At 45.5% G+C, this 21,131-nt stretch overlaps 1 protein-coding gene across 1 annotated transcript in view; it reads right to left on the bottom strand.

Moving 5' to 3' along the window:
* The window catches only part of dner (delta/notch-like EGF repeat containing), a 36,786-nt gene extending 17,045 nt beyond the window's left edge, over positions 1-19,741 (bottom strand). Inside the window, exons 1-4 of the mRNA XM_030337076.1 lie at positions 19,081-19,741; positions 1,578-1,922; positions 1,129-1,226; positions 23-186 (exon numbers count right to left, since the gene is read on the bottom strand). Coding sequence (XP_030192936.1) covers positions 23-186; positions 1,129-1,226; positions 1,578-1,922; positions 19,081-19,383 — 910 coding nt within the window. The 5' untranslated portion in view covers positions 19,384-19,741. The remainder of the gene's footprint in view (positions 1-22; positions 187-1,128; positions 1,227-1,577; positions 1,923-19,080) is intronic.
* Positions 19,742-21,131: the final 1,390 nt, after the last annotated feature.

The following is a 21,131-nucleotide window of genomic DNA, read 5'->3' on the forward strand; positions in this document are numbered from 1 at the left end:
TGTGTGTCTGGCAGGGTCTTACTCAGGAAGTAGTTTTGTCCCAGGGGCAGGGAGTGTTCTGGTACCACCAGCCCATCCACGGCCTCCTGGAACCACATCATGGTGCCCTCCAGCAGGGAGGAGCGGAGGAAGCCCTCCTCCCCCACACGCCAGAGCACCGGAGCCCCACTGGCGTTCACCAGCACCCTGCAAGGGACGGATCACAGCTGATAGATTAGCTCCAGGAGATAGGTATGTAGGTGTATATATAGGTAGAAAGATATATTTAAAATATGTATAATTTAATGTATTATGATATAGTGCCTTTCTAATATATATATTTAATATGAATAAATAATTCATTATTTTTTATTAATACTAATTAATTCGTAATTATTCATAAATGCTAAATAATTTAGAGAAAAACACATGAAACACATTTCTCCCTCTCTCTATCTCTCTCTACCTCTCCTCCACTTCAAATGAAGTGGTGGGTTTGTGTACGCGTCTGTGTGTGTGTGTGTGTGTGCACTCTCTTTCCGCATGTGTTTGAGGTGAGTGTCTGCATGTGTGTTCGTCCTTTCATGCCTTTTTTAGGGAGGGTATTCAGGGCACAAACAAAACGGAACAGAGGATCAGCTAATGAGCCTGTGCCCGTCGATGGGAGCGTGATCAAGCCCAGAGTCGTGGCTGTTATCGCTAATGAAGTGAACAGCGTTAAGGGCCTCCACTATTCACCTTGACCACTGCTCCCCGTACATAATTCATGACCGTTATTTACCTCTCTAGCCTGCCAAGGTAGTGCTGGGAAGGAGCACAACCCTTTGATTAGGCCCATGGACAAAAGGTTGCTTATGTTGGTGTTTTTTTGGGGGGGAAATCAATGTTATTTTTTTGAAGTGAGTCACTAACAGATTTGAATTCTGCTCACTCTCAAGAGGAAGGGAGACAAATTGGGTTATTTCATTCAATAGATCCACTACTGAATGGGTTAGAATGGGTTTTTAATAGATTTTTTGATTATCCTCCATCTGGTCATCAGTGCAGCTTCTCTTGCTAATGTCTGACAAGCCTCCAATAGATTTGAATAACGCCTGATGCATCCTGAGAGCAGGATGGACTGCAGGAGTACCAGGACGGTAGCCTTACTTGACAGCAGTCTCCTCAGGCACCTCTACGGACAGAGTCAGTGTCCCGGACGTAAGCTCACACAGCTCCGGGCTCACACAGTGCAGACCCTCGGTCACCTGCATCCCACAAGGACACACAACCACAATCGTTCAAAAACACACACACACTCACACACACACACACACACATATAGATACACGCATACACATGTGCACAAACACACAAATGTACGCGCAAACACACACACACACACACACACACACACACACACACACACACACACACACACACACACACACACAACCAGACACACACATACACATATGCACAAACACACAAATGCACATGCAAACACACACACGCACAAATACAAAAGCGAAAAATCCAATAACGATATTGTACTCAGAGACAGATCCCAGTGAAGACGCTCCTTGTCTGTTTGGTACAATATGACAAAGTGTTTTTACCCTCTCTGCCTCCCACAGCACTACAAGCAGCCTTTGCCCGGCCTTCGGTTGCCATGGTTGCAGGGTGGGCTGGGCTGGAGCTGAGGTGGAGGGGGAGCTGGTTGGCTGTTGCGGTTGAGTGGCGGCCGAGGCGGTGGAGGTGATTGGTGTAGCCAGCTCAGGGGCAGACGGAGTGGCCGGGTCCCAGTTGGCAGTGGATGGGTCGGGTAAGCTTTGATCACACCTCTCCCCCTCGTAGCCCTCGGTGCACTCGCAGGTGTAAGCTGTCTCCCCTTCTAACTCTCCGTCGCCGCGGCTGCAGTTTCCATGGAGACAAGGGCTGCTGGCACAGGGGTCTGTGAAGAACTACAAACAAGGAGACGGAGGAGAAGCAAAAAGAACAATGGTTAAATAAAACCTTATGAATGCTTCTTGTCGAACAGACAGCACTGCTGTTTCCTGCGCTGCTGCTTCCGTGTGTCTTTTGTCCATCGAAAGTGGAAGGTACTCACTGTGAAAGCCCAGAGAGTACAGAGAGTGACCGTTTATGAGGTCGCTACAGCTTTATATGAGCACTGGGTCCCAGAGAGTCTCTCTCTTTGAACGACAGGACACCAGTGAACCATTAGGGATTATCTTCTGCCCTCAAACCCATAGTCCCACTCTCACACACACACTCACACTCACACTCACACACACACACACACACACACACACACACACACACACACACACACACACACACACACACACACACACATACACACATACACACTGACACACTGACACACTTGATCCAGTAATGACAGCTCTCATACTTGTATGGGTGTTGTGTGACTTGTTACTTACACAATTGTATGTCATCCCTAATTCAAGGAACACATCTACACGCGTACATGGGTGAAACTGTATACCTTGACCAAACACTAGCAAACACGGTAAGAAATAACGTAGCCCCTCACTCCAAAGCAAGCTGCCCCCTTGTCATGCAGCGATAACTAAATGCACCCTGACAGCTTTCTCCAACAACGCCGTAGCCCATCAATAATTAAACATATTTGGAGGAAAATCGTTCTTGTACAGCCGTTGAAGGTGAAAGAGGACACAGCTGCCTATTGCCAAGTTTGCTTGTACGATACCTTGGTGCAGTTTGCCCTGCAAACAGAGTTTATACCAAGGCTTAGCGAGGTCTCTAATCCTAGACAACCTTCTCAACCGTGAATTCAGATATAAAATACAGCTGGAGGAAGCTTTTCACCAACGTTTCAGCTATGAGGTCAGACGCTTCCAAATGCTTTGGAAAGAGGCATTCTTAGGAAGAATCAAGAATAAAAAAGTCCTCATTTCGTCTTTGGGAAATGTAATAGATGTAGGATATATTTATTGCACGCAAATTTTCAACCCTCCAAATCTGACACTTTAATCATTAATGATTGCTCCCTGTACATTTTGTACAATCAGTTTTGAGTAAATATGTCACACATCTTGATTTAGCAATTTGACGTTTAATTTCGAGCCATGTTTGAGTAGAACATCAAAACGCGACGCAAATGTTTTGGCACTCGCTTCCAAAGGACTTCACTCTTAAAGAACTGGCCAGCAATTAGCTGCATATCAATATGTCACTTAATATTAGTCCTCAAAACAAGAACATGACACTCCCACAGAAGATTTAATGAGATGGAGGGAAACAGACTAAAACGTTGTCCTGCCCGGTACCCAATGACTAACTGATCTTCAATGTGTGTCTAACAATTTTCAATTACGTTTCAATGCTATCTTTTCTAAAGCAGAAACAAAACCAACAGTGTTTCACAACAAACAGCTCTGCGTCCGGAACCATGAAAAGCCCATCATGCACTATCGGCAGGCCTCACTGCTGGGATTAAACGCGTCGCCTGTATGAAAGAAGCAGCTAATAAAAATGCAGCAGATCAACCGCTAGGCTTGAGAGGGGATGAACAGACGGATGCTAACAAACAATAATAGCCAAAGTCCCCCGTTGAAAGACACCAGAGTATATGCATGAATGTGAAATATGGAGAGGGGGGGGGGGGGGGGGGGGGAGAAGAATGGAGAGAGAGAGCGAGCGAGCACGACGGACAGCCCGTTGCTCGTCACACGGCTCATTAGGGCTGCGGCGGCTCAGGGCCGGGGTCCAACTCCCTGGCACGCTCTCAGAGCGGCGCTGGTCCCAGGGCCCTGGCAGACAGCGCCACGGCGCCTCTCCGCACCACAATAAGGACCGAACACAGGGAACGCACTTCAAGGACACGGCCGGCTTCAATACAACAACTCCTGAAGTGCTTCAGAAGTGTTTTCTCTTGAATGTGCATTCTTTTTCTTCACGGTTTGAGGTGGTTGGCCGGTGGATGCTATTAGTAGAGCCCTAAAACGCACCCAGGGTGCGAACGAACCTTTGAGGGAATCATTCTGTTGTACACCTTGGTTCCTTTATCTGTACTCCCGAATGGGCGAACGCAAGACAAATTTCTGAGGCTAAATTAATTGCTTAGCAAGTTTCAGTGATCTATTTGCTAATTTGGGATAGTTGTCCTGGAGCTGAATGGATCAATAAGGACAAGCGCAACGGAGGCTGGGATCCCATTTAGAGTATTGGCGTCATCAGTTTACGCTTGGGCACAGAGTGGGTTCAGGCTCCGTCTGTGCATGACACACACACACACACACACACACACACACACACACACACACGCACACGGACACGGACACACACACACACACACACACACACACACACACACACACACACACACACACACACACACACACAAACACACACACACACACACACACACACACACACATTTACACTAACACTCACACAAATAAATAGGCACACAGACAAATACACCCCACCACCAATGTTTGGATCAATGATCTATATGTGAAGACAAAGAAAGGAAAGAAACAGGGAGAGAGAGAGAGGGAGTCAGCAAGACAGAATGACAAAGTGGGAGGGGGAATCAGAAAGACAGAAAGAGAGGGGGAGAGGGAGAAAGAGAGAGAGAAACCCTGCTGAGTTTTAATGGAACTAACGATTGGGAGAGAAGAGGAGGAGAGACAGGGATCTGAAGTGCTAAGCAGCAGAACATTCTGAAGCCTCGTAAGATGTAGAACGCGGTAAATTATACATGAAACTGAAGCCGATAATGTAATTGTAATTTGCAAAGTTAACGCACGACTAAATTATCCACAGTGGCGCCGTATTATTTATTAACATGAACGAAGAAATATTGACGGCAAGTTAGAAAACGAGTAAGGCTGTGTATATTGTTTAAGAGTTGTCCTTCATCTATTTCTGAATCCCTCATTCCTCTCCCTGCTTGCCTTAGCTTTGCTATAATGGAGGAAATGATAGTAGGGTGAATCCTTTTAATAATTTCTTTAGAAATAATATCTTCGAGGTTATTTAGTCATTCTTTGCAACAGTGTCATAATGCCAGTTTCAAAATGCCTTTCTGATGTGTATGTATATGGGCAACATTATATGATTAGTGCACCTACCCTATGAAAACCATGGACAGTTTAAGGCCCAATCCCATTTCTACCCCTTACCCTTACCCCTCCCCCTTGTTTTTAAGGGGGAGGGGAAGGGGGAAGGGTAAGGGTAAGGGGTAAGGGGTAAGGGGTAAGGGGTAAGGGGTAAGGGGTAGAAATAGGATTGGGCCTAACAGTAGCCCATAATAGAGGGCCCTATTCCACCAGTTCACCAGCCACAACAGCCCCATGGCTGACTCATCTGAGAGGTGTGTGATAACATGGGTGGTTTGGGGGGGTGGAGACTTTAATGGTCAGAAATATAAACACGACACACACTGCGCACTGCACATCCTTTCTACACCCACACACACACACACACACACACACACACACACACACACACACACACACACACACACACACACACACACACACACACACACACACACACACACACACACACACACACACATTCACTCCCTTTCTCCTTAGTCTCTCCAGCCTACACTTATCCAAGCAGAAACACACACACGTGCAAACACATAGACTCACACAGACACAAAAACACACACTCACGCCCACATGTCCATAAACACAGTGAACGAGGGAAAGATTGAAAGAAAGAGAGAAAGAGACAGACCTATAGGAAATATACTCAAAGACAATTGTGTACTTGCACATACGCTAATTGATGTACACATATTCATTGGTATATGCCTGTGCACGTATGAAAAGCTGTACATCATTACTTTTATGTGGTAATCTGGGGTGCAATAATATCCCACCCCAGAGTGTGCAATAGTTCTCATATCTATCTTTGTTGCTATAGCTACAGTAACCAGGTAACCTGATGGCAATTAGCTTTCATACGTGTGTGTGAATGTGTGTGTGTGTGTGTGTGTGTGTGTGTGTGTGTGTGTGTGTGTGTGTGTGTGTGTGTGTGTGTGTGTGTGTGTGTGTGTGTGTGTGTATGTGTGTGTGTGTGTGTGTGTGTGAAAATGAACAGCACAAATTGTGCGGCTTGCCATGTGAGTCCCGGTGGTTCGGCTGAAAGACCCCCCAGTGTGAATCATAATGATAACGCATTCCATAAAAATAACTTATCACGCTTTTATGAAACTATTTATCACCGGCGTGTCTCTCCCATGGTGAACGTGAGAACACCCCCCCCATGGTGCCGAGAGGAGAAGCATCAAGAGCAGGGGAATCTGCATAATCACACTATCACTTACACAGAGTGACTGGCGCAAGAATCACATGTGTCGGTTAATAGGAATCTTTATGCAGCATTTAAAGAAAGATTAACAGCGCAATGGTGTTCCGTCTGTGGCACAGGGTGTTGAAATGCACAAGCAGTGCGTTATGACTACACAGTGGTGTTATTATGCAGCCAGCACCGTTGTCACTTACCCGTTGGCTCATTTTGAGGCGCATCACTTATCTTTTTTTTTCTAACTCTGAGCTACCTTGGAATAAATAAAAGATTGAACTCTTCTATTGTTGGGTACCGTTATTGAGTTGGGTTTTGGTGCAGACTCAGTAACAGTGCATTTTGTAAAACCGCGAGAGGTACTGAGATTGATGCTGTTGTTAAAGGTAAATATTAGGCTAGACGGCTGTGCCAAGGCTGACGTTATTTATCCATTAAAGGTTTGTTGTCAAGAAGGGTATTGTAGGTATTGTAAACATATGAGATTCCTTTGTATATGTTTAACCATAACAAGGTAAACAAGATCTATATAATGTAGGAGAAATATTAAATTTTTCTTGCCCAGATTTTTCAACTAAACTATTCTAGCTAACATTGGAGGTAAATTGAAAACATATATTTAAATGTAATGAAATATATGTAAAAAATTTACTCACCTTTGTAACAGCTGCTACAACAAGGTCTAACATACTATAAGGAACATTTCATCTAGCCAGAGCTGTGGTATGAGATTGTCAATATGAATTAGGAGGTATAAATGTTGAGCCCTCCAAATCCAAAATAACTAAGATAGAACTTAATATAATAAAAAATAAAGACTTCAGGGTTTAAGGGAGGGCTAAAATCACTCTGAAATTGCTCCCCAATTCTCATTTTAGATTGAGTTAAAATATCTCTTTCTAGATGTTTGAATCATTTTAAAAACAGAAAGAAGGTAAATTATTTCAATGCATTGCATAACTTCTGAGGTGGCCTGCAGAACAAATTTAAAACATTCAAATAGTATCACTGACTCTCAATAAGGCAATGTGCACACGGACAGCAACAAACCGAAGAAACAAACACGCACACACAAATGGGACAACAAAAACACTTTTATATTGAATAAACATCCGTACACACTATGTGCAAGCTACGCACACTATGTGGCTTCTGTTCAAGTCCTACACATCCAGGGGCACATATCCGATTGCAAGAAACCCCATACTCTCTGACACACTGACTCAATAAGGAGCCCTATTCCCTATCCCACCATATCGACAGTAAAACATGAATCATAATCTAGGTGCTATTAGAGCGGTTCAACTATTTTTTAATGAATAAGGATGGTACCCTGTGACATTCAAATCTCCAGACGCCACTTAATTTTTGTGTTCCTCAAAAATGCCCATGCATGAAAGTTAAGGGTCATTCTTTCATCCTGATTTAATTTTAGAATACTCGTAATAATGTCATGTTTTTCGGATTTACTGTAGATATTATGGACATTCGCATGTCTGTATACACTCTGATACTTATGAATGAATAGCCATTTAGATGTGAGGCTTGTTTTATTAATATTAAAGGATAGATAGTCTGAGATCGGAATAACAGAGGTTGTGGAAATGGACATCAACCGAAAAGACAGTTGGTTACAATCTAAGTTAGATAAAAACCTCCAACAATCAATACCTGAATAATGCCTATTTTATAAAAAAAATTAGCATTGGTTTGATGGTTAAAGTTTGGCATATATAATAGCGTAAATCAGATCATATAAATTAAAAAACAATGCACCATGTGTGATTTCAATCCAACAAAGGGCACATACTTGTCTTGGTCGTGGTAACCTATTTTATCCTGGCTGTCTTCAACTGTTTCATGTCAAGCAGAGACAGGCTTGGGTTTAAGGCTGGGGTTATCATCTGCTGAGCTTTACAAGAACTCCAGGTCTCCCTACAGCCTGATTTATATTGTGTTAGTATTACAGTAATCCACATCACTTAACCTCTGGGAGTCTTTCTTCTTTCTCAGATCAATCAGTTAGTTCAACTTATTTTGTTGTTTTATGACCATTTGTCTGTCTAGCTGAAACCATGCTGTTTTCTATGAAAATGTTGGGTTTGACAGATGATTGACAGAGCTGACTAGGCTTACAATGACATTGACCAGGACAGCTAGACATGGAAGCTCTTCTGATACACACACTGCCCTGACACCTGACAACCAAAAGACAACTTTCAGGTTGATAGCTTTGAGTGAGTAATTCATTAATTTGAGCAATTAGTGTTTGCGGTTGTAGTAATATATATTATATATGTGGTAATATTGTGTGATAATATTTCTTGAGGCAGCCACAGTGTTAGGGTGTTGATGATTTAAAATATCCTAGCCTTTGGCAGAAGCACGATGAAACGTCAAAACAATTAATTATTTCCCAGGGAATGCTCTATTTAAACTTTAAATTTAAAATGTTCTCTTGTAAGAGTGGGCGCACGCTGAGCTTGTACGACAAAGGAGCAACAATGTGTATTTCTGATTGTTTCTGTGTGTGTGTGTGTACTCGCTTTTTTGTGTGTGCATGTTAGTGTGTGTGTGTGTGCGTGTGTGTATGTGTGCATGTGTGTGCGTGTGTGTGTGTGTGTGTGTGTGTACGTTTGTGTGCTTCTGTGTCTGTGTGTGTTCGTTGTGTTAAGACGGGGCTGCGAGGGGTCTGCTGTCACTCTTGCTATGTGATAAATGATTGACAAGCTCCAATAGTGTGTGACCAGTCGGTCTGTGTCTTCAAAATAAAAGCTCAATCCTGTAGACATCATCTCATGAATTGAAGTTCTCCGCTTCATACTTACATTTCAGTGTGGTGCATCTAAATGTTGTGGCTATAAGGTCTGACTGACTGGTGGTTAAGATACTGTTTTGTTTTTTGCTTGATTTCCAGAGAGCTTATATTCAGAGGAAGCCTAAAATCGAAGGCTCTTTGTCTAATAAAATGCTTGTTTTAAACTCAGTGTTGCAGGCTTCTCAAGCCTTTTTATCTACAAGGTGGATGTACAGTAATTTAAAACAGACATTCAAGGAGATTAATAGCACCGTCTCAGAGGTTTGCCCTGTTGGATTCTAAGTGCTTCTGTAGAGAACGTCCGTGGGAGTGGAGGTCAGATTAATGCCTTCTTCTTACCAAGAAGACAAGCCGTTGTGTCTCCGAGCACGGTGACACAATGGAAGAGGCAGCAAGCATCAGCCATATCACGTACAGCATGTACAACACTATGGCACCACTAGCCTCACAATCACTGTGCGCATCACGTGAATAATAGCATGAACATCACTGTCTGAAGTCCCATTCCAGCTGGCGCTCTCTGTGTATCTCTCTACGGGGTGAACTGGGAGAACCGCTACCGGCAGTTTAGTTGTTGCTCTTTTTTTCACTAGATATTTCATTTGTTTTTTTCAGCGCTACAACCCAATTCCAGTAATCTCATTTGGGAGAGAGATTTTCCGTCCGGGGAGACAATGTTCCGAGCTCTGTGTTGAGGGTTTTCTCATCATGCGGGCGGCCGGGGAGATAAGACGGCCCGACGTGGCGCTCCTCGAGCGGTCAGAAAGTGCACGCGATGCACAGTAGCCTTTAATGTGAGCTCTCTCTCTCTCTCTCTCTCTCTCTCTCTCTCTCTCTCCGCACATCAAAGCAGCTGCCCGCACGCTCTCCACGCTGCTTATCAGGATTCCGGCCCTGTGCCTTCAAAGAGTTTCGCAGCTTCCTTCACCCAAAACAATCAGTTCCAAGGTGGAACCCGTTTCGACGTGTTCTAAACTCCGAGGGAACTTCCTGTCATCGGGTTGTTGTGTGTGTAGTGTATACTAATACGAACGGGACGGAGAGAAAAGAAGAAAGAACGATGGACAGGAAAAAAAACAACAGAACAGGGATGTGTCGTACACAAAGCAGACGATGAGTGAAAAGTAGAAAAGGAAGAGATGAGAACCCGGTGGGACAAACAAAGAGTGTGGGACCGGGGCCGGCTCAGCGCGACGGGTTATGATTAAAGAGGAGAGGGGTTCTGGGTTGCTGCAGCGAGGCGGAAGCCGCTTTGTGTTTGAGTAGAGCTGCGACTGGAGGGGAGGGGGGGGCTCTCCTTTACAGACGCTGCTGCGTCAAAGCCCTGCAACTCCTTCAGAACAGCACTTTGCAGATTGTTGGAGAGGAACCATAATTGAACCGGGTTCTTGAGACCCTGAGTAGCCGGGCCACTCCGGAAATATAACACCAGTCACACATCAGCAGGTGTGCAGTGTTTGTATTGGCTATTGCTTGGATGTAGACCATGGATCAATTCTGTCTTACATGTCTACATCTGTGGGTGTCACCTCTGGTTTTTTAAGGGAATTTGTCGTGGCAGTGTGCAAGCACATTAGCAAAGGTTACACACATTGAATGCCTGTTAACAAAAGCACTAGTATACAGAGAAGAGTACTTTATGTGTATATCGAACAACGTTTTCTTTTTTTGTTCCCATGGTGTCATAAATCAACATACTATACAAATTGTATCTTTCTGCAACATGAGTCTGAGACTCATCCAATAGGTACAGCAGCGTTAGTTAACGGTGTACATTGTGCCTTGTGTTCCCGGGGCTTCAGGTACAGAGATATACAGATCAGTCCCTGTGTTTCACAGGGCTACCACACCTGTCAGGCCTGTAGTCTTGAAGACGTTGCAAGTGGAACGCTCTGTTCCTGCTGTCAACCAGCCTCTGCAAATAAAGAACAACCCTTCAGTGCAGCATCCTCCACTCAGCAAGCCAGGTCAAAGCAGGGCTGCAGGCAGGTAGGCAAAGAGTATACCTGCTCTACCCCGGAAGAACCGAAACACAAAGAGAGCCATCCTCAAATAACCACGCAGGAAAAAACACGCGGGAAGAACCGCTACTCGCTCCCAGTCTGCTGTAAGAGTGCTCAGAGTCAGGGCTGACCCAATGTGCACCGCCACCCTGCCTATGATGGTGCTGGCTAGTGGGTGTGTATGTACGTGGGAGTGTGTGTGTTTGTTTGTTTGCTTGTGTGTGTGTATGTGTGTGTGTGTTTGTTTGTTTGCTTGTTGAGCAAATGTTATGCATGCAATGCTCTCCATCTTTCAATAAACGCTCTCTACAAAGAAAGCTATTTTAGGGATGGAAAGAAATGCAAAAAACTAGAAACAAACCACGCATCTTAAAATAGCCGTGTTGTGTTTAGCATCAGTCTCTCTACCTGTTCTTCGCCATGTGCTCGTCATGGGTTTATCACTCGATATGAGTGGAGGACGGGAATAAAGCCATGGTTTGAAATCATGATCTTCTGCAAACCGTTGACAACAGATATGTGTCACCACTGCCTCTGAACACTTGCTATTTTCAAACGGAGAACTGCAATTTTCTCGAAATGTAGAAACGCCTCAAGGGAGGCATGACAACAAGGTGGGAAAGGCACAAAAAGAAAGGCCCACCATAATGGAAAAGGACGCCTGATACCAGTTTCTCTTTTAAGCAAGAGACATCTTGGCAGGTTGGCAGTTCCGCTGGGTATCAATGCTTTGCTATTTGTTTCATGGCCACCATTTCGTAAACAACCTCATCATGTGTTGGGTACTTTTTTTATGTGTCTGAACTGATAGTTCGTTTGTTGTTTTTTTAAGCTAAAGCTTCTGTACTTCATTCTTTGCTATATATCTTTTCACACACATGATAAATTGCTTTAACATCAACCAAAAAAGAAATATTGATTTCTTACTTCTTGTGACCACAGCAAAAGAGGGATCAGGTGGAGATAAATCAGTGTTAAAGCCCTGGGAGGTGAAGCTCAATCAAATGTTCTGTAGCCAAGCTGAACACACCACCTCTCCGTACCCCCCCCCCCCCCCCCCCCCGCCATGAGCTACGTGGAAAGAAATAAGCTGATAGTGTTCACAGTTAAGGTAAGGAGATGGTTTACATTAGATGAGATCCATTTTGTTTCTAGTCTTTGTTAAAAAGTGTTGTGAGGACTGAGCATCCGAGGACCTGAATGATTCATGAATAGCAGAGGATCTAAAAAAAAATGATATATATATTTAGATCTATATTTGTTATAACAATAACAATCGTTTTTTCAACAATCAAATAAATATATACATCAAATAAAAAATAATATGCATAAAGGTTTCTTTATAAATAATAATAATAATAATACAAACATATTGTTATTTTTTTTATCATTCTTCTGGATCTGTGCATCTTTCATTCCAATCATGCAATAAAGCCCTCAAGTCAGGAGTCTGAAAATAAAAGGATTACACAAGAACGTTTTGGGTCGTCTGCGTGTCATTCAAGCAACTACTTCACACTATTAGGCACATGGGCATTTTGTGTGACTGCGAGAGACAAAGACAGAGGGAGGGAGAGAACCTGTTACAGGCCTGTCATTGCATCCACTGCAGGAACTGTATTTAAAATAATTCATATCAATAATTCATTATTTCAGTTGTTAAGTATTATGCTTCTAATCAAAGCTAGTTCTAATTATAACAACTACCAAAGTTATACCATCGCAATTCATAATAATCTGGAAATAAAACAGTTTTTGGGGTACACATTAACAATTTTCAAAGATAAAAAATATACCTAGAATGTAAATAGGATGCACGATTGCATATAAGAGCATCGAAATATAGCTTTTTTATCAAAATAATGTTCCGGGTGAGGGAGCCCGCCCCCCCGAACACCTACAGAGGGCCGGCCTCAGGCCCCAAAGTTTCCGCATCCTATCAAACAGTTTGGTAAATTAGTATGCAAGGTTTGCTCAGAAAATGACTGGGAAATAACTTTACAAACTATCCTCATGAAAGGTTACAAGTTAAACACTAAATATGCAAGATATATTTTTTAACTGCACCCAAGTCCCTATCCACTGCAGCAAAGTGCTATGAGCACTCATTACTATGAATTATATGAGTTTGATAGTGGGTTTGATATTCTTAGCATGTGTCCATCTTGATTCACTTCCCGAAACTTTCAGCAAAATACTCAATCCTTTCATGTTGCTGCAGTATATTTTTCAAATGTTCATATCATATCAGGCGGTCGATGAAAATACATCAACCAAAACAACAGGCAGTATCCCAAAGACCCCTTAGTCATCATCTTACCGAGAACATTTTCAGCGCAATTCCCGGCAGACCGCCAAAAAAACCTTCCACAGTTCGCTCCTTCGCTATCAACCTACCGACAGGCCTGGTGGTTAATACGGGATAATCTCTGTGGCTAATGCCCAAAGGCTGACTGTGCCGCTCTCCCCTCTCTCCTCTGAATCGCCCCCTGGGGGTATTTTTTTTATTCAATATCTGCCATTTATTGTTCAGGAATAGCAAGAGGATGTGTGCGACAAACCAAGATACACACAACACAGCACGCTAGCCTTCTCCCAAGTGTATTCATTAAATACCACTCGCATCACGTCAAGTGACAGGTGTAGGTGGTGCTGTGTGGGTTGTTGGCTCTTGTTGATTTGTTTGTTTATTTATATCTGTTTGAGTGTGTCAGGCGGCTGCGTCTATTGGAGGAAAAATGTGATAGGATGATGGAGGGTATGGAGGGTAAAATGGAGGGTATCGTTCAGGAAGAGTGCCTCTGGAACAACATGAGGACTTCAACACGCCACCAGGCGCCACTTTTACCAAGTCTAGAATATAATGTTAACAACACGCCCCTTCATGTACTGCCCCATGCTGATCAGCATCAGCACACATGCCTGTGCTTTTCTGGCCAGTCCACATGTAACCCTATTAAAGTGTGTTGTGTCGAGGTGACAACACGATGGCTCACTGGAAGAGCCGCCAACCTCACGGTGACACACGGTTACGGAGAATTACCGCCGAGACGAAACCGCAATGGCCCCTTTTCCCATTATGGCACAGTGGAGTGACGCAAAGGCACTGCTCCGTTAGAGGGAGATATAAATAGCTGCCGATGCAGACAGACAGGGGGGGGGGGGGGTAGGAGGGAGTCCAAAACCAAACCCGTTGGGGAAACGCCATGGCCTTTTTCTTTGCATTCAGGACAGAGAGATCGTTAAGTCAGACTAGTGAGGCCGACAGACTGACTGAGATAAAAAGAGTCCATGAAGTAGGAGTGCTATTTTAAAGATAACTACATCTGAGTTGAGCAGTGGCAAGTAGACACTTTGAAGATTGTTATAGGAAGTGGAAAAACCCAGAGTTGGGGACGCAGAATACAAGTATTCAAAGCTCTACCGGATTTAACCCATCAACAAAAATGAAGGCAAGCAGAATGTTCCGTTGTTTTTCCAGACAGATCTACTATGCTAAGCAATGTCAATCAAAATGTCCCACCAGGCTTTAGCCTCACATAGCTGTCACAGAGATGTTAGAGGAAAACTAGGCTGCAGGCTTATCCGGTGTGTCTGTCTGTCTATTTGGAAATCTTCTCCTTTCCTTCTTTCCTTCCCTTGCCTCCTATCCCCCTTCCCTTTGCCAACCTAGCTCCTTACCTTAGCCTTTGTGTGTTAACTTCCACAACAGGTGCATGTATATATCGGTAACACTGATCCAGATCCTTTTGATTATGAGGAACATGCATCATAAAGAATCTTTGATCAGCAGAGTTTGAGCAGAGAAACCCAGTCGAAGGGGGGAAGAGAGGAGGATGAGGAGGAGGAGGAGGTGTGGGTTTGAATCCCATCCATATGCATGTCCATCCAGGGGCCGCTCCGTATCAAAACCGCTACAGGCGGATCAAAAGGCCAGGTAATATTTGATATGGAAATGAGCAAAGTGATTGGCCACTGGCCCACCTGTTCAAAGGCGATAGGGTGCCGCATCATCACTTCTGAGGCCCAGAGCACGAGCAGAATTGATGCCTTACCGATAACCCCTCGGCGGGGATCTCACGCTGAACCCCAGCGCCGCATCAAAAGACACTTGAAAGCTCGGAGGACATCTTTTCACCAAGGTAGCATGCGTCACACTCCACCGAGAAGCATTTAGACGCTCTGGGTACACTAGGGGACTGCTCTACTCTGTGGGTGAACATGTGCCCCCCCGCCCCCCGTGTTCCAGCTATTCCAACACCTGTACTCAATAAGGGTTAATTGGTGTTTACTTGGGCGATGTCAGCAGGAAGCCAGTAATAGGTGTACTGTTATTAACGGCCCTCCACCAGAGCTGGCGGTTACCCATGCTCGGAAATGAGGCGTAGCCGCTAACTGGAGCATTGCTTTTAATGACGGGAATCTGATGCTATACGCTCCAAAGGCTGCTCTAAAGTTTACGTACCGTCGGCTAAATGCAAAGCAACAACTTCATCCAGGACACAACATCGGCTACAGGAACACTGCCCAATGCTGATGGCTGATTATTGTTACAAATAAGAACATTTCAATGATAGATTCAGATTATTAATGTTAATGTGTAAATTGTACAAAAATCTACATAAATGTTCAATCATTTTTGTGTAATTGGAATAAAATCGACCTCATCAGATATCCTCGTTCATTTTCCCGCAGTTCCGGACGCATGCTGCTTTGGTAAATGCGGTGAAGAGGGATGAGACGGGGGCGATAAATATATAGATATATATACTTTGTATAAATAAATATCGAATCATATCCCTGGTGGCCCACGTCCCCCTCCCTCCGCTGACTAACAAGCTGGGATATCATATCAAAGCACTGCTGAGACCAAAGGCTGGTGATGAGCTTTGAGCTCCGGCTAATTGGATGAGGCTGGGGGGGGGGGGGGGGGGGGGGTGATCAACGCAGCAGCAGCAGTGTGGAGCACGGACCCAGGACAGAGGGGGCAAAGTTTGACAGCCAGGCGACGCATCCGTGCAACCACAGGCCTCCTCACAATTACCAGCCTTGAACAACAGACATCAAGAGGAACGACGTTTGGTTAGGATCAAACAGAGGACGGACGCTCCGTCCAGAATCGATGAGAAACTTAAAGACGGGCATCCTTTCCGCTCCATTAGACGCAAAGTGCAAAACAGCAGGATAAACTCTCACGCCAAGACATGCATAAATAATGCAGCGGCCGGGAGGCTGTGTCGACGATGCTGATAAGACGATTACTCTCCCTAATCAAAACGCCAGAGGTATCCCAATTACATCTTCCTGGGCTGCGGTCTTCTGGTGGAGGCTGCTGGACTCTGGATGTGCTAGCCCGCACCACACATATTTCCCGGTGCAGAAGAAGGCTGGATCGCTAGGAGCTCATGTGTGTATAGCCGGGACGGTGAACAGGTCGTCTGACCACTAGAGGGTCACTGGTTTCCTCCATCCCTTGGTTCCTCTTGCCAACAGATGACATGCTTAGACCTTCAGCAAGCCAACCCTAAATGCTCCAGATGGGTTGAGGCTCAAGGCGGAGTGTGAAGTGTGAAAGAAACAGTTCACACTGCTATTGGCCTGTGAATAGGGGGTAAAAGGGATGCGTTCGCTGGGACGAGTTTTGGTTTGGCATAAATGGAGATGGCAAATTGTGCTCCATGAAGTGAGTTCATAGCAATGATAAACTCTATCAAGAGCTAACCTCCAGGTTCCCTTCCAGTAAGCTGCGTTCACTGGAACGCTGTAAGTGATTGAAACTAGAGCAGAATTTCAATTTTATTTCTATTCAGGTCACCAGAACCGCAGCTCCTAACTAGGTCTAACACCGAATGTAGAAAGCAAGAGAGAAGAGATGTGAGACATAACAGGGCTAAATACTCGTGTTCGGCTACATTTTTATTCACGGTTTGAATCCAATCTTTTGTCGGATTTTGTCTTGCCAGCCGTGCTCTCTCTCTCTCTCTCTCTCTCTCTCTCTCTCTCTCTCTCTCTCTCTCTCTCTCTCTCTCTCTCTCTCTCTCTCTCTCTCTCTCTCTCTCTCTCTCTCTCTCTCTCTCTCTCTCTCTCTCTCTCTCTCTCTTCCTTGTTAGTGTTAGCAAAAGGCACAAGCAGAGGCCATTCATTATGACCAACCCAGACAGATGATAGATCATACACTAAATCTCCACGGCACTGCTTTAATGTTTCAATGGAGAAATAACTAACCATACGTTTTGGGGGAGGGGGGGGGGGGACTAGCAGGTTGGAAAATGCCTCAGCTGCTGGGGAAGAGATCATGTGATCTGACCCACCGTAGAGAAGGATAAATGAGAGGTGGACAAGACGAAGGAATGACAAAATGGCATCCTCCAAGAGCCTGTCGGTCCCTCTCACTGATGTCGAATGAAGAATGAAATAATAAATAAGTGGAGGATGATTGCTGTTTGAATGTGCTGTCTGTGTGGAGGAGCAGAGGAGCAGCGGAACCATCCGCAACAGTGGCAGACTGCTGCTGTCCTCTTTCCACTATCCTGAGAGATAGAAAACCAGGACAGCAAAGGAGCCCGCTACCAGTGTCCCCGGCTGAATGGTCCATTAAGTTGTTCCTCTCTCCGGACACAGAAGTGCACACACCAAGCACACACGCACACACTCGAGCACGGAGACACACCCACACACAAACCCGGCACACACCCGAGACACAAATACATGCACAGACAGTCCCTCTCTCTCGCTCTCTGCACGCCCACACACGTGCACACATGCACACGCACACACAAACACACACACACACACACACACACACACACACAAATATATACAGATACACACATACACGCACACACACGTTGAAGAAAGCACGGGAACTAGCACTAGGGTAGATGACGGGAGCGATGTCTGCCACCTGTTGGCGGTGCTAGTGAAGTTCCCCCTCCTCCCGTTCCTTCAGTCACCTTGTCTCTCCCTCCTGATGGGCCGTGTCGTCATGGCTCCACAGTTTGTCCTTCTGGCTTCTAACGCATGAACCCATTCACCCACACATGAGTCAGGGGCTCCAGCACCCAACAAAGCACACAAGACGGAAAAATTGTCTCTTTGTGTGTGTGTGTGTGTGTGTGTGTGTGTGTGTGTGTGTGTGTGTGTGTGTGTGTGTGTGTGTGTGTGTGTGTGTGTGTGCGTGTGTGTGTTTGTGCGTATATGTGTGTTTGTGCGTATGTGTGTTTGTGTTTTGTCTTTTTCCTCTGTTGATTCAGTTTCTATGTTAACACTGATCCCATTGCACAAACCCCCAAACACACACACAAACTGCTGAGAAACAAAAACCAATAAACAGGATGTTTTTCATTCATTTCCTACTGTTAAAATGATATTCTTGCGCATATCACACACACACACACACTCCCACAAACACACATTCACAGTGAGAAGCGCACACACTGCTTTCACTTGCGTGCTCTGCTGCGGCTCCTTGCTCCTGTTGCCACAGCAACGCAGCACTACTCTCCCCGTCTCAATAACAGCTGTCTTACTGGTATTAAAAACCATCGACAAACTGGGAGGACAAAAATCCCCCCCCCCCCCCTCACACACACAACCACACACAAATGTTTACAAAGACAATGGGTCAGCATCACAAACTGTGAACACATTTATCCTTACAGTTGAATACAGTTAGGTCTTCAACGGAGGAATGCAGTCGCAGGAAACTTCAAAGCATGCATGAGCACTCTCACTCACACACACACACACAGACACACACAGACACACACGTATGCACACACGCACACACAAGCATCCTCTACCAAGCAAGTCAAACCATTTCACTGTTGCAGTTACACACACACACACACACACACACACACACACACACACACACACACACACACACACACACACACACACACACACCCACACACACACACACACCCACACACAGTGTCACTTTACTTCATAAAGGCGCAACAGCAACCCGACGCTCCGTCTCCTCACCTCACAGTTGCGTCCGGTGAAGTCGGGCGTGCAGGTGCAGCTGTACTCCCAGGTCCCCTCCGGCCGGCCCTCTGTGTGCAGGGCCAGGCAGAAGCCCCCGTTCAGGCAGGGCCGGCCCTCGCAGGGGTCCAGGCGTGGGGTGGCCTGCGTGGGGGTTGGCTCTGCCGGAGCCGGCGTGTCGGGGGCCAGCTGGAAGGCGGAGGGCATGGCCCCTCCGAGCGCCGCGTTGTGAAGCACCAGGAGCAGCAGCAGCGAGGGGGACGCCAGGGGAGACCTCGGACCCATCCTCATCCTCACACTCATCTTCCCTGTGGCCGAGCCGACGCACTGCTTGGCTCTGTCTGATCGAGGATCTCGGCTCTGGTGCTGCGGTCTGTCGCTGGCGTGTTCCCTGGTCCCTGGAGGCTCTGCTGTGTGTTCTCTGGCGGTGCTGGAGAGCTTGTGACCAGCAGGAGGAGCGCGAGCGTCTGTGTGCGGGAGGGAGCTCAGAGTGGATGTGTGTGAATGTGTGTGTGAGAAAGAGAGAGGGGAGAGAGGAGGAGAGAGGCAGACAGTCGGTATACTGAACCGCGGCTGCGTGCGCCGCTACTGAGCGAGAGAGCGCGCGAGAGAGAGAGAGAGCGAGAGAGAGGATGGGTTAGAGTGAACAAGCGGCGTGAAGATGGGATGGAGAGAGAGTAGACTGTAGCTGTGGTAGGCTGTGCTGGGGGGGGGGGTGAGTCACAGTGACGACGAGTGATGACATTCATCCTCTCAATCCCCCTCCCCTCCTTTTTTTCTCCCTCTCTTGTCTTAATTGTCTTTCTCTCCACCGCTCTCCCTCTCTCTCTTACTGCTTGGTTCCCATTATACATAATTCTCCTTCACCTCCATAAGCACACGTGCACATGTGCACGCATGCACACACACCACTGGGAAGCTCATTTGCAATCTCATCATCCATAACCTCTCCGAGGAAATGGGCGACCGAGGAGAAAGGATGCGAAAGAGAGAGAGAGAGAAAGAGAAAGAGAGGGGGAGCTGGCAGCTGGCAGCAGCCCAGACAGGAGGGCAGGCAGGAGCACAGAGATCCCTGCCAGCTTTATCTTACATATTAGCCCTGATAACAAGCAGTGCCGCCATTTGATACATAGCAGCACTTTGGTGATGGAGCACTAAAAGCTAAAGGTTAGGCTTAGCTTAGCCAGATGAACATGACATGTTTTAGCATACTCCATGAGTCATTTCAGGACGTTTAGTAAAGAGAGAGAGAGAGAGAGAGAGAGAGAGAGAGAGAGAGAGAGAGCATACATCATGTGCTTTTTGGACTCGAGGTGGATAGGAGTGACTCATTGGTCCTTCAGCTGCAGAGACCAAATGTTTAAGCACATCCATCCACATCCATGGAGCCCTTTAACTAACTATTTGTGGCGACGGGAAGTGAGATTTCAAAGTCATATTTAGAATAATGGTTTTGATGTAAGATTTTCAGTGTTGTTTATTTCCGATACGGTAGAATATGAGGTAAAATGTACACATTCATAACATTGAGACCCATGATTTACATTCAAATATATTCAAAATATTGAAAATGCATTCATTTGTTTTAGTCTTTTGCCAAGGCTAATACAAGTTGAATCAATCTTCCTCCAAGTGTTGCCTAAACTCTTAGCAGTCTTATTATAGAAAATGTTCAATTCACCTTGCTTACTTGCAGACGGCCCAAAGCCACCACGATCTTTACTAATCTCTCACATGGATACAATTAACACGAAGGCAACCTGCACATGAGAGAACACGGTTGAAAAATAGCACATATCAATATTTTAGTTTGAGATAAGTTTGAGAAAGGGTCCCGGAAGGCAGTCTAAGGAGCGGTGAGTCAAGACTTTAATCTACATAAGTAGCAGCGTACCTCTATCAGACCGCATGCCATCAACGCGGGCTGGTATAATCAATAAAGACACTCTTAATTAGACGTCAGCCGTACATTCTTTGCCCCCCCCCGCCCAGTCTATTTCTATAATGAGGCCTTGCTGCAGATCAGTATATCTGCCACCTTCACCCTTAGG

The sequence above is a fragment of the Gadus morhua genome, chromosome 16 (assembly GCF_902167405.1).
Source record: "Gadus morhua chromosome 16, gadMor3.0, whole genome shotgun sequence".
NCBI classification, from domain to species: domain Eukaryota; kingdom Metazoa; phylum Chordata; class Actinopteri; order Gadiformes; family Gadidae; genus Gadus; species Gadus morhua.